We start from the raw sequence: 14,407 nt of genomic DNA on the forward strand, positions 1-14,407 counted from the left end.
TTCATATTTGTTAGACATCTCTGTAACAGATTACATAGAACATTTGGGTGATTTTATTAGAACCCACATACCTCCACCACCCTCAATCTTCTCTTCTATCTTAGAGCCACTTCTCTCTACCCTCAAGTGCGGTTTCAGTATGACTAGGGAAGAGACACTAAAAATATTTCTGGAATGACGTGACCCACTCTCACCCCATCCAGGAAAGGGACGCGGCTTCCCAAGAAACAGCATATGCTTTCCTTTCATTTCTGGGAGTCTCAGGGTCGGCCCACAGATGCTGCTCCTTCTGGCCGATGGCATTCGGACTCCTAACCGCACAAAGTGCAAGGCGAACAGCTGGACAGACCAGCTCAGCTACGGGAGGCTGGCCCCAGTCTCAGCCAGAGCTGCAGCCCCCCGGCCACAGACCACCTCTGGGTCCGCATCCCGGAGCCGTCCCAGCACCCTCAGGCTTGCCTGGGCCCCGCCGCAGGGGCTGAAGGACTACTGGCTGGTGGCAGAGCTGCCTACGGCCTGGGGCCCAGTGCAGGCACGTGGGATCCTGCTTCAGGCAATTCTGCAGCCCCTCCAGGGTCAGGGAGGGACCCAGGACAGCCCCGGCGCTCACCACTGTCTCTTCCTGTCGCTGAAACTTGGGCGAGGGCTCAGAATGGAAGCCGCCACTCCTGAGCTGAATCGGAAGGCCAGACTGAGGGAGATGGGGGACGGGGTGAGAGGAGCTCAAGACAGCCAGGAGCTAACGCAGCAGCTGCAGCCACTGCCCAAGCCATCAGCCTCCTCCCAGAGAGAGGCGAAATACGTGGACATGAGCCCTTCAGCTGGAGTCCAGAGGGACAGTCCCCCGACCATGAGACGTACTCTGGAACACTGCCCCGAAGACCAGGGGGCCCCTAGGGGCCCCGTGGAGAAAGCCCAGGACAAACCCAGCCGTCGGGAGTGCGCGGCTCCGACTGTGCAGAAGAACCCCGCTTCCCTCGAACTCTCCAGCCCCCAGCTCTCGCACACGGAGGAGGGCCGCAGCTGCTCGTCTTCCTCCTGCACCTCCTCCCCAGGGGACAAAGCAGAAGAAGGTGGCCTTCCCACAGTGGATGGTACTACCACATCCACAGGGGCTCTAGCCACCTCATCTTCGTCCTTGGGCTTTGAGAGTGAGAGTGGTGAGCACACAGCGCCCTGCCAGCCCAGGGGAGGAGGCGGAGGAGAGGATGGAGCAGAGTGCAGGGACATTATTGCCAAGTCTCAGGGCCGGAGGGACCCCCCCCAAAATGAGGAGGCTCACTACATCACCACCCACGAGATCCAGCTGAGTGAAGTGGAGCAGGATATGGATTTTGACGTGGGCCTAGCGTCCCACTGGGATTTTGAGGACAACAACGTTATCTACTCCTTCGTGGACTATGCTTCCTTTGGTGGCAGCGACGAGACCCCGGGGGACGTCACCACCCCGACTGAAGAGGACGATGACAACAGCTGCTACCTCAGCACCACCTCCAGCACCCACGCCACCCAGACACCTAGTCCCCCCAGCAGCGACCCTGCCCGTCCCAGCACAGGCAGCAGTGGTCGCAACACCAGCAGTACGGAAGTGGGCAGCTGCCCCTCTGACAGTGAGCCCACCCCCCCGCCCACTGGGCCTGGCACTGCCACCCTGAGGGAGCCTTTGCCGGAGCCCCTGCAGGCAGCTTCAGGGGCAGCCGCCGCCGCAAGCAGCTGTGGGAGTGCAGCAAGCCAGATCCTCCTATCAATCAAACCGACTTCCCAGGCTATAAATGAGCCTAGCAACGTGCGTGCAAAGCAAAACATTATTTACACTGCCAAGCATGAAGGCGACATGAGCCTCCGCATCTCTACAGCTACTAAACACAACTCAAGTTCACTAAAGCAAGACCCGGCTGCAGCTGTGGCTCAGGACCATGCAAAGAAATTCATTGCTGTCCCTGCTCGCCTGCAAACCCGGTGCGGGGCTATCCGGGCAAAGGAGCTGGTGGACTACTCAAGCGGAGCCTCCAGTGCCGTGAGCGAACTGGATGATGCAGACAAAGAGGTGCGTAACCTGACCTCCAGGGCCTTCCGGAGCCTCGCGTACCCCTATTTTGAGGCTCTGAACATCAGCTCCCGTGAGTCCTCCACGCTCTCGGAAGTTGGCTTTGGGCGTTGGTCCACCTTCCTGGACTTAAAATGTGGAGGTGTTGGAGCTAGGGTGGAACAGAGCCTCCTGAAAAGCAGCGCGGCCTCTGTGGCTGCAGGTCTGAGGAAGGGTGGTGGGGCCAGAACAACCGCAGACCAGCTCTACATCCAGTCCAAGAAGTCCCAGACCAAAGCCTTGGAGTTCGTGGTCAGCAAAGTCGAGGGGGAAATCAAACATGTGGAGACACCTCTGTGTTTCCAGAAGCAGGTCCAGACTGGCTCTCGTGTAGTCACCCTTCTGGAGCCCTTGAATTTTCGCCGTGAGAGCAAAGCCAGTTCAGCCCCTGGGCCCTGCAGGACCACCAAAGTTTCCAGCAAGGGCTCCAGCTCAGTGTGCACAGATGATGGCTCAGAGACCTCGGAGGGCAGCAAGCCTGCCTCCCGGGCTGATGCCCCCCAGAAGAAGTCCAAGTTTGCTTCGAGTCTGCTAAAAAATGTCATCTCCAAGAAGATGCAGAGGGAGCATGAGTTCAAAATGGAGAGGGGAGAAGTCACTGACACATCCCACCGTAATGTCCCCCGCAGCTGCAGGGAGACCGAGGGAGCCCCCGGGAATGAGAAGCAGCAGGAGAGGGTCCTGCAGAGGCAGAGTTCTCGCCACTCAGAGGCCGGCTCTGAGTACATGGTGGTCAGCGTGTCTGATGCAGGTGGGGAGGGGTCTGTAGTTGGGTCTAAATCCCCAACTTTCAAAGCCAGTGCTCCTCGGGAGAGCAGTGCGGGCTCCTGCCGAAATTTCACTGACAGACAGACGGAAGTGTGTGAAATTAAAAAGAGTGCATCGGAGACTGTCAAGGGCATCTTCCTCCGTAGTCAGAACAGTGCATTCCGGTCATGGAAGGAGAAAGAGGCTGAGAAGCAGGAAGAAAAAGTCCCCATTGGGAAGCTGAGACTCCCCAAAGGGGGTGACTGGAGGGCTGATCTCGGCGAGATCTCTGCCAGCAAGTCCACCATCATGTCTCGCCTCTTTGTCCCCAACATCCAGCAGACACCCAAGGACAAGCAGCTGGGGAAGCAGGCCACCAAGTACCCTGCTGCCCAGGCCACCTCCACAGCCGTGATCAGGCCCAAGGCTCCCGAAATCAAGATCCGACTGGGGAGTGTGCAGCAGCCAAGCTCCGACTTCAACATTGCCAAGTTGCTCACACCCAAACTGGCCAGTGGCAGCGCCTCTAACCTCTTCAAGACCATTGAGGACAATAGTAGGGCACAGCAGAAACTCTTCCGGGGAGAAAGCTTGGAGAAAGTGCCCCAGTTCCAGGTGAGAGACGTCAGAGAAAAGTCCAAGGCCCAAGGCCCCCTCCACCAGGTGAGAGATGTCAGAAAACTGATCAAAGGCTCAGGGGACAGCAGTGACAAGGGCAGTGTGACCCCGGAGCAGGGGCTAACCGGGCCCAAACCCAGGCAGCTGGCTGCTGCGGCTGCTGGGTCCAGATCCCTGTCTCCCATGGTGATCACCTGCCAGGCTGTGGTGAGCCAGAGGGAAGACAGCAGTGACAGAGAGCCGAGAGAGCACAGGGCCCAAGGAGGCAGTGGCAGCCTCCTGAACTCCTCAGCTGAAGGGACAGTCTTGGTTCACAGAGCATCTGGCAGGCTGCCTGTGGCCACCATTGCCCCTAACAAGCCTGAGCAGGGCTCATACCTGCCTGTGCTCAAGATCGTCCCCAAGGCTTCTGCTCAGAAGACCCCAGAGAAGGCGAAAGATGAGGAGGCCAAGGAGGAAGGGAAAGCCCCAAAGCCATCACGAAATGCCCTGGAGAAACTGACTGCCGCCGTGAGGTCTATGGAGGAGCTATACAGCTTCAACAGGAATGAGTGGAAGCGCAAAAGTGACCCTTTGCCGGTGATGATGGATAGCCATGTCCTGTCACTTATTGCCAGTGAGGAGAGGGAAGGGGCCAGTGCTGAGGGGGACCCTGACAGGCTGGCCAAACAGCTGGGGGAGGTGAGAGAGCAGGGTACAGGAAACAAAGGTGGCGTGGTCCTGCGAGGAGGCCCCATAGAACGTCTACAGCGAAGAAACTCCAACCCAAGTGCCGAGAGCGTGTCTGCCCGGGCGGCCGCCTTTGAGAACCTGGCCAGGGAAAGGCCCCGCTCTCTCTACATTCCCCCAGTCCACAAGGATGCAGAGAGAACCCAGCCCCTGCAGCCCTTCCCACCCAATCCCAGCAACAGGAACATGTTCACCATTAGTGCCAGCAGCACCCAGAAAACTGGGGGTGTTGCCGGCAAGTTCCCCCAAGGGCCTTCTCCAGAGAGTCCTTCAGCAGCAAAGGGCATCAAATCGCAGGGCCTCCGGTCCCTCAAGATCTCTCCGGCTACCCGGGTACCACCTGATGAGGTGGGCAACAGAAAAAATGGCAGCAATTTGGAAAAAAACAATAGTGACTGTGAGAACTACCTGACCATCCCCCTTAAAGGAAGCTCTGCAGCTGGTGAGCTTCCAGGCAGGCCTGGGGCTGGGAGGGAGGGGCCCTCAGCCTCCTCAGTGGCCACTCTTTGCAGCTTGCCCCCTCTGAGTGCCCGAAGTCAGGTCCCCAACAGCCCCAAAGGCTCTCAGGTCAGTGGAACTAGCCGGCCAGCTTGGCGAATGAAACCTGATAGCACCCGGGAGACAGTAGCTGCCCCCACAGGGCCTCAGAGCCCAGAGCGTCCCCCCACCGCCATCTACCACCAGCAGCCGCTGCCCTTCACCCTGCAGGGGGCCCAGCCCCAGGTCCTCTGCTTCTCCTCACCTGGTGTGCCTGCCCCGGCCCCTGCAGGCCCAGCTCCAGTCCCCACAGACCCCTTCCAGCAGTCACAGCCTCAGCAGACACAGCGCAAGATGCTACTGGATGTGACAACTGGCCAGTACTATCTAGTGGACACACCAGTGCAGCCCATGACCCGGAGACTGTTTGACCCTGAGACAGGGCAGTATGTGGATGTGCCCATGACCTCCCAGCAGCAGGCTGTGGCCCCCATGTCCCTCCCTGTGCCTCCCTTGGCCCTGAATCCTGGGGCCTATGCACCCACCTACATGATCTATCCTGGGTTCCTGCCTACAGTGCTGTCCACCGGTGCCCTGCAGCCCACACCAATTGCTCACACACCAGGGGGTAGCGAGCTCTCTCCTATAGGAACAGAGCCCCCCAGCAAAGAGGCAGCTGCGACATTTGCAGAGGCCCCATACTTCATGGCCTCTGGTCAGTCTCCTGCCTCCTCAGCCCCAGCAGCCACATCACAGCTCTTGGGAGCCAAGGGCTTCGCCCAGCTGCATGGCAAGCCTGTCATCAGCATCACTTCGCAGCCCCTGGGGCCGAGGATCATTGCCCCGCCTTCCTTCGATGGCACCACCATGAGCTTTGTGGTGGAGCACAGATGATGAGAAGTCACCAGAAAGCAGAGTGGAGCAGCTGCTGGTGAGTGAATGTTACTTTGATAACCAGGTTTAAGGGATTAAGAGCAATCCTATTTCTTTGTGTCTGAAGTGGCAGATTTACAGCACAGGAGGCTGTTTGTAGAAATGGGCATTTTGGAGGAATAGGAAAAAACCTCATCTAATTTATTAAGGAGCTCATTTTCTAACCAAGTTTCCTCCTCTTCCCTCTCTTCAGTCCCCTCAAGGCCAGCCTTTCTCCTTTGACCTTTTCAAATTGCCTGAGTGTTTCTCCCACCAGGGAGTAGGAGGGATGTGAGCCTTAATTCTGTCAGGATAGCCTTTGGTAAAAGTAGGCTGGAGAAAGGAATGAAAACCCAGTCTGGATTTCCTGGAAGGAGGCTCACTGTATTCATAGCAGCCCCAGTGACAGAAGTCACAAACATCCTCAGATATCACTGGGGACCCTCTTAACTTGGTTGCTTCTCAGAAGTAAGTAGAGTCAAAGACTGACATTTTCTTGTTAGAAGGTTTTCTAAAATCTGCAGGAAGTCTTCTGTCTGTCCACCATCTTCTCTGCCTTTTGGAATTTCTTATACAAAGGGACTGTATTTTTTTTTAATTCTGGCTTTTCTGTTTTCAAAAGATCAGAATATTTTTCCTTAGGGCAAGTCCATGGTCTTTAATGTATTCACACACACACACATGCACGCAGGCATTCTCTTTAGCTCTACAAGAAGCCCCGTAGGATGCGGCTGCTGCGTTTGATCCAGTGTGTTCAGACTGGATCCACTAGGCTCCACGCTCTGCTGCTAAGCACTGCAAGGCACTCGTTTTCTTATCTACATCCTCTCCCTTCAGAAAAGAATCATCTTCCACTTGCCCACCTCTAAAGGAAATCAGATAAAGTTAGGGTCCTAACACCTGAGTTAATCAAGCTAATCTAAACTCACAGACAGGAATCCTTGCTGTGAATACAGTACATGGAACTTGATAGGAAAAGTTTAACTTGTCTGAACTAGGACACTTCCAGTCAAATGGAAGACAGGGGGCAGCCTTCAGATAGGAGCACAAAGGTGTCAGCCCCAGGGGGACAACTATGCCTCCTCATTCTCCATTTCTCTTCAGATGAGGATGGGTTGACAAGATAAATGCTTCTAGGACTTACACTTTTTGGTAGGATCATACTGAGCGAAAAAAGGAGAGGGAGGGGAGAGAAACCTTTGCCTATATGGAAGAAATAAGCCGTTTTTCTCATTTCTCTGTGCAATGAAGGAGGCTTACATTAGGAAGTAGGATCATTAAGTTAGGGTCAGCTTCTCACCAGCTGTGTACTGTTGGGCACACTAACTCTAGCACTCAGGACACTTGTGTGTCAGTATCTACTCAAAATTGGTCTGCATGTCAGATGGCATAACAGTAAAAAAAAATTGTTTTGAATCAAGGGATTGTTGCTGAGCATTACATTTACTGAACTACAAAACAGTAGGTCTCTGTTCAGAAATCACTGGGTCTTTAAGAACTCAGGAAAAAGTCTCATTTTACTTGCAATTTAGAAGTAGATGATTTGAATTCTTCCTCTCCAAAGGTTTGCAACAGGCAACATGTGACAATGATGAATACAGAAGGAAGGGGGAGGATTAAAGATAAATAATGCACCTTTGATTGATATAAAACTAAAGAAAAATTTCATTATGTATGTGGCAGAGGCTCAGAATTCAAGAATTCCTTTTACAGAAGGAAAAGGGTAGTCCCTAGACAAAGCATTTTAATCTTCTGGACAGGTGGTATGTTTACCTAAGGCTGTTTTGGGGCAGCTAATCCTGCAAGGCCTTTGTGTGAGCTGTGGAGGTGCAGAGGCAAGGGGAAGGGAGGACAGGCCACAGAGGAGGAGGGCCCCAGGCATGCTTGCAGGGCTGCCCAGCAGCTGCCTTGGGCCTTTCTCCTGTAGCCTGAACCTGGAGAGATTAAGCTTGGAGTTGTTTCCATCCAACATAAATATAAATCAGAGTCTTTAGTATTCAAGATTTGAACAGCAATTTTTTTAAGTTTTCCCTTTTTGAAAGTACAACCTTTATTTTAGTCCACAGCCCTAAACATAGATGGAAAGGCAAAAGCTGGCTTTGTGATTTAAGACTAGTCAGGAATTAATGATTAGTTTTTTATGTATAGGCAAAAATCTAATTCTCCAAACTCATGTAAGCAACTAAAATCCTTCAAAACTCACCTTCCTGAAAGTTCTGGGCCACTTTCCAAAGTCAGATACATAAAAAAATGTGTAGTTCTTTCCCTTGTGTGAAAAGGTTTGTAAACATTGTTCAGATACATCAAAAAAATATATTGTACACACTCATTCATCAACTGATGCTCATTGGATGGTCAGTGTGAGAAGCCTTAGAAGCTCGTTTCAGTCATATTTCCTCTGAAAGCCAGATTTATCTCAAAGATTGTCCTTTAGGTAGGACAGAGTTGTGTGTGCCCCTTTCAACCAGCAAGTCCGTAAGTGATTTGAACCAATCAGAACATTTTACAGAGAAGACAACTTGGGATTCAAAAGAAGTGTTTTATTTTGAGGTCCCCGGAGTGAGAGAGCCATGACCTGTGAGCTGGCTCGTAGCTGCTGGGCCACAGCCGCTGCCTGTGGGGGATTCTCCGCGCTCCTTGGTAGAGCCCTGGATGTAGGCGGAGCTACTTTTCTAAGACGGTCCTTCAGGGGACCTTAGATCTTCAAACCCTGTTCCCACGTGTTAAAATTTCAGGAGGAAATTGGGGTTGAGAGAACATAAGAGACCCTTCTTAAGTCCCAGTGTGTCTTTGGGGCAGAATTGGGGCTCAGAACCCAAATGCCCCGAACCAAAGTCCTTTTTCCAGCTGCCTCCTCCTTACTGCCGCTCCGTTGCATTTCCGCCCAGGCCACTCCTCTCGGTGGTCCTCCTTCCAGGAGTCTGTCCCACTAGTTCACTTGCTCTTCCTTCTCCCCTTGCCATTTGTTTAGAATTCACTTTCAGTTCTTTGCCTTTTTTTTTGTTTTTTTTGGCGATTTTGTTCCTTACTGTGGTTTCTCCTCTCCCATTCCTTCAAGGTGATTTAGTTTAACACCCCACCTTGCTTCTTCCCTTCTCCTTGCTTTTGTTTTTATTGCTTCTTTTTTTGTAGTTCATTTCTGTTGCGCACTGGGTACTTTCAGGGCCGGGGCTCCCAGCCAGCCCCTCACCGGAACATGCTTTCCCGCTTTGTGCAGAGGCGGGTGGCGGGGCTGCAGGCTGCGAGCCCCACATTGCCTTTTCCAGTTTATTCCATAATTACATTCCCGAACCAGATCAGTTTTTTTTCCCCTAACTTGGTGGTGGCTTCCTCTCCCAATTATTATACATATAAGCTCCTTTCTTTTAGTATCTTTCTAATATCTCTTTGCCTTTTCTTTTCTCACTTTCTTTCTTTTTTGATTGTAGCTTTCCTCTAGCTTATTATTTTCTGCCTTTCTCCACAATTATACTGCCATTTTCTTCTCTGCCCTCTATAAAATCAATACAAAATGAAATGTGTATTAATCACTTATTATATATCAAGATTTAACATCATCATGCCATTTGATTTGTAAAATGAGTGGGTACTATTTTCATCCCTGCTTGACAAATGAAAATCTAACTTGTCCCAGATCAAAAGAAATCTGGGCCCTTTGGGTTCCGCTGCCTGTCCTCCAATAGATGACCCCTTGTTTGCCTACTTCTCTTACTCTCTGCTTTCCAGTTCCTTATTGTGACTGTCCCTCTTCCTTTATCCAGGAAAAAAAGGAAGGGAATAAGGTAACAAAGTGACCCTGGATCTGGCTGTATCCGGTATACACTAAGTCTCCATATGTGTTTTTCTTTTGATTAAAAAAATTAACTGTCCTTAATTATTAGAACATTTTATGCCCCAAAGAGAAAACTGAGCCAGTTTCAGAACTTCTAGGGGCTGCAGCAACCAGTGGTGGGGTAACTCTGTGTGTACATGGGAAGGGGCGTGTGAGGGGTTTCCACATGAGAGTGGGAAGCCCTCTGGGCCACAGCAGGTTCCGGCATGCGAGTTGGAGGGGAGTGGTATAGTTTGTGAACTTTCAAGTCGGGCAGCCCTGGCTCAAATCCTACCACTCTTTTTATTCTGAACAAGAGACTTTCCTTTCTGGGCCTGTTTGTTCAACTGTAAAATCAGAATACCATGCAGGAGTATTGTGAAGATTGAATTATAAAACCATTACAAAGGATACAGCAAACGGTTCACAGCGTGTAGTAAGAGTTTAATCCCTTCTGGAAATTAGAACCTCATAAATGTCTCAGAACCCCTTCATCTTTCAGCGGCCCTCACCAGGGCAGAAAATCAGCCCTCCTCCTTGCACATCCCAAGGCCATGTCAGGGCCTATATCCATGATCGCTCTGCATTTTCCCCAAACTGGAGGCACTGCCCCCAGCTCTGCAGTCCCCTTTGAGCTGGCTGATCCCTAGGGGAGGCCAGTTGGCTGTGAGTCAGCGTACTCTAGTATCCCCCAAGGCCTTCCAGAATGTTATACAACTCCAGGCATGGCTTGCAGGATGCATGTGGTGGTTTTCCTCTGTCTGGGCACAGGCCTGTGGAGCAAGGGAAAGCCTGCTGAGCTGTCATGTGCTCTGGTCCTGTCAGCCTGGGAAGTCATCCGGCTGAAACTGCCTGGCAACACACTGTAGCGACCTCTTATCTTTACTGACCAATTTGTGATCCTCTGATAGGCTAGACTGGTGATTTTTATTATTTTATCCTCAACAGGAATTGGAGCAACTTCATTACTTTCCAGATTTCAAGTAAAATTCCTGTTAAGTTAATGTAAGAAGAAGCACTATCCTGTGAATGAATGAAAAGGCAGTATCTGTGGATCCCTAAAAATGATCCCAGTAGATTGTATAAACAGATTTCACCTCCCTTTCCCAGACTACTCTCAGAGTCCTGAACACCTGTTCCCCACAGCGCACACATGCACACACACACACACACACACACACACAAACATGCACACACTGTTCCCTCCACCTGCTTCTCACTCTGCTCAGGGAAAGCAGCCTGAGTCGTTATCAGATCCTTATCAGATCTGTGTTGAAATTACTCTTCTTAGCTTTCTATTTTCTTCTCCTTCTCTTGTAATTATAGTTTCTTTTCCTGTTGCTGCTTTGTATGTCCTAAGGTATAAAACTTTAGCAGATGCGAAGTCTCCAAACCCACAACAGCCCCTTTCGTCTTGAAGGTCATTCCTCAATATAAAATACAGAATAAACTAAACAAACATGAAATATACATGTATGAAACCATAATTATTCTTATAGACTTCTTTTTCCCTAAACATTTGTTTAACACAGGTCACTTTCTAAATGGGAGGATTAAAATATCCCAGCTGTGTTCCTCTGATTGCATATAATTTAATCAGATAGCTGTTATATGATACTCCTCAGAGGTTATTTTTCACATGATAGTCTTCCTAATCCCTAATAAATACTACCTGTAGGCCACTCTATTTCTGTCTTCATAATATTATGTCAAATAGTAACTGTTTAAAAAATAATTTGTTCTTTTGGCATAATTCGAGTAGCTATACAAAACAGAGAGAGAGCAATAGAAAGAGAGGGCTAATTTTCAGTAAGCTTGGGAACATGGCAATGATTATTTTAGAATGGATTTAACTAAGCTATGGACTCTAACCAGTAGATTTCATTTTAAACAAAATGCACTATATGAAATTCCACATAATTTAGGTAGTGATTATTTGCTTTACAAAAATTCTCAGTTTGAAGTTTACTCATTTAACTAGATTATTAACTCATGACAAATATCAAATGTTTCAATTTAGTTTAAATATCATGTCTGCATGATACTTAAGGAATATACCTATTACACTGTTTTATCTCTGCTCTGGATGACTTCAATAAAACTAAACATTCAACTTTAAAATCATTTTTGAGTAGTTGATTGACGTAATGCAAGTTTCAAAGTAAGTTCCATTTTCAGCACTTTTCTTTCAGTGAGTTCAGAAACACATTTGCCAAACACATTTTAAAATGTAAACTCCATCAATACTGAAATTAGCCTAATAGTTAGGTAAAATGTATTTTAACATTTTTCTTGCTTCTTTAAAAATGAGACTTGCTCTTAGGGATGACAATTATTTCTTTGCCTATGTTTGTTTATAGGAAGAAGACAAAGATGAACTCTTCTTTAACCTGAAGGTTGTATTACAACAACACTAAGAATTCATCTGAAAAACTTCCTCCATGTGTGTTATTCTTAGTTTTTCCTTCTTAAAACCACGTGTGTAAGTTTCTCTATTTTTCTGAACAACCCTGTTAAGACAGTTTGTGTTATTTTAGTTTTACTAAGCTGAGTGAATGGTTGCATTTTTTCCCCTGTGAAACTATTACTTTTTATACTTTAATACAGGTTATAAGCTTTCCATCTTTCCCTCCTGCACTGGTGACTAGGCAAACAATCCCTTATTTTCTTAATTCAGCCAAAACATACAACAGAATGGGATTGGCCCTGTTGTAAACCAAGCCAACAAATCAATAATTGGATCACAATGTCTTCCTAGGTTACTGGACTATATGAAGACTAACTGGCAGAGTTGTAACAAGTTTGCATTTTAAATATGATTGGTCTACAGTTTGAATCATATACCAGCCAAGCTTAGTTATTCTCTTGGTTATGTTCTACATGTTCTGTTAATTGGGTTTAGCATGATTTCAAATGTGATTGTGAAAACAATGGTTTTAACTTCTGTGCTTTGTTTAAATTTTCCCATTTGTACAATGCCATGACTATTTGTTGCCTTAAAAATAGAATGGTTTGCAATACTGAAGAGCCGGTCCTAGCCTTAAAAATGAAGTGCTGACTCTCAGAAAGGTAAAAAAGATCTATTTCCCTCTAGAAACCCAATCTTTGTTATAAGTTTATAGTTTTTTTTGTTTTTCTTTTTTGTCTTCCTCAGTGATTCCCTCTGTAGTTGCATACCCCTGTCTCTCACAGATTGTTTGAAATCTGAAGAATGACCTGTTTGGGGCAGTAGAGTAGAATGTAAAAAATTATTCAGAGACTGATGCTCTCCCGCAATCTCCATACCAATAGCAGGACCTGGGATTGCATCCCTTCTCCTTGCGGCTTTAAGAGATGTCGTGAATCCAAATCATAGTCTTTCATCACCATTCAGTAGAGCCTCATTTGGGACCCAGCTCTGAAGGCTGTTTTAGCGAGTATTCCCAGAGCATCTGGAAGAGTTAATTGAACAGATAAATATTTAGCTTGTCGTAATTAATGTGTGTTGGTATATATTCAAATGTTACATTGGAAAAATTCTTAATTCTTTAAAGTGTAACTTGAAGGTTCTTCCAGGCTTTCTTTACAAAATCTCTTCTGTTTACTTATTTGTTCAAAGATGAGGCATTCTGGTAATTTCTTTAAAAGACTTATTTTTATTTTAGTGATCATCAGTATTTGGTTTCTGCTTAAAATTGCTTCTTAAAGCCACAGAATTTTATGCTATTCATGACTGAAGGTGTGAGTATAAAACTATGAGACCGATTTCATGTGATTTATGTGATCATATTTCTTTATAGTTATGCTTCCCATCTTTAGACTCTTTAAGAAAAACAGTTGGATTTCACTTACAGGGCCTTCCTTAAAGGGATCTTTACAAAGAAGTTCTGTTGGATTAAAGGGAGAAGTTTGAGGCAGGAATAGTCAGCTCTGGTCACAATTCAATCAGTCATTGGGTTGATGAGCTGTGAAATGAAGTGATAGCCTCAATGAGACATGAAACATGAGAACAAAACAGCCTCTGTATATAGAAAAGATGCCTTTGTACCACACCAGGGCATGTAGTCTTTGTCATAGAGGTCGTCTTACCCAGGAACATCAACAGATTCACCCCAGAACTCAGTTAATTTTCCACCACTGGGAAACTTATGCAGCACCTGTGCTTCCTCATTTTCAATAGAGACTGGCTGGGTATGAGGTCTCCTAATACTGAAACAACAAAGTAGAATCAGCTACAAAGATCTCAAACCTATAATACTCAAAGCAGCACTGTGAGTTCTCAAGTATGTGAACACATCTAGTTAAACTTGTATAGGATTTGGATGGAGAGCACCAGAATTGTTGTTGTTGACTGCTTTAAAACCACATGTGATTTTTAGAAAAACCCAGTGGTCATGTTGAGTAGTCAACTGCTTGCCAGGTCTTCAAAAAGGGATGCACCTCCTTCCCTAAAAAAAACATAGTAGAGTTCTTACCTACCAAGGGCCTGGAGCCCTCATATGCGATTTGTCATTATTTATCTCCAGCAGATCTGAGCCTTAAATTCTCACTTTCAGGTAAACTAGAACAGAAACTAGATAAAAGGAGGACTTTTCACTTGGTTCTATCAGATAGGCCACATTCTCTGAGAAGCTGTCAAGGATGTAGTAAATGTCCAAGTGGTTAAAAATGTAACTTTAAAGTAACATTCTATGAATAACACATCTATTGATAATTCTATGGTTCTCTATTTCATCAAACCATAAAAATACAAACCAAAGCTGCTAGGCCACTTACTACCTCAAGTGATAGGGAGGAACACTTATAAAGACATGAGGTAAATCTAAATCCTCATTTTCATCATTTTATCATTTAAGTTGCATTGGTATTTGAAAGAAGTGGTTGTGCCCTTCCTTTTCCACCAAAGTTAAGTGAAATAAAAAAAGAGTCTATGAAATCTTCTGACCCATAAAACTCTTACCCTAACAATGTTCCTTTAGCTACTGAATTAGCCTTTTCTGTTTTATGTACACAAAACCATTGAAAAAGCATATAGCATTTCCTAAATA

The 14,407-nt window shown here is 47.2% G+C and overlaps 1 protein-coding gene across 1 annotated transcript in view; it reads left to right on the forward strand.

Moving 5' to 3' along the window:
* The first annotated feature begins 219 nt into the window (after positions 1-219).
* The window catches only part of C5H4orf54 (chromosome 5 C4orf54 homolog), a 29,358-nt gene continuing 15,170 nt past the window's right edge, over positions 220-14,407 (forward strand). Inside the window, 3 exon segments of the mRNA XM_073237253.1 lie at positions 220-290; positions 292-5,588; positions 11,741-12,449. Of these exon segments, the coding sequence (XP_073093354.1) occupies positions 235-290; positions 292-5,551 (5,316 nt within the window). The 5' untranslated portion in view covers positions 220-234 and the 3' untranslated portion in view covers positions 5,552-5,588; positions 11,741-12,449.

This window comes from Manis javanica, chromosome 5 (genome assembly GCF_040802235.1).
Source record: "Manis javanica isolate MJ-LG chromosome 5, MJ_LKY, whole genome shotgun sequence".
Taxonomy (NCBI): Eukaryota; Metazoa; Chordata; class Mammalia; order Pholidota; family Manidae; genus Manis; species Manis javanica.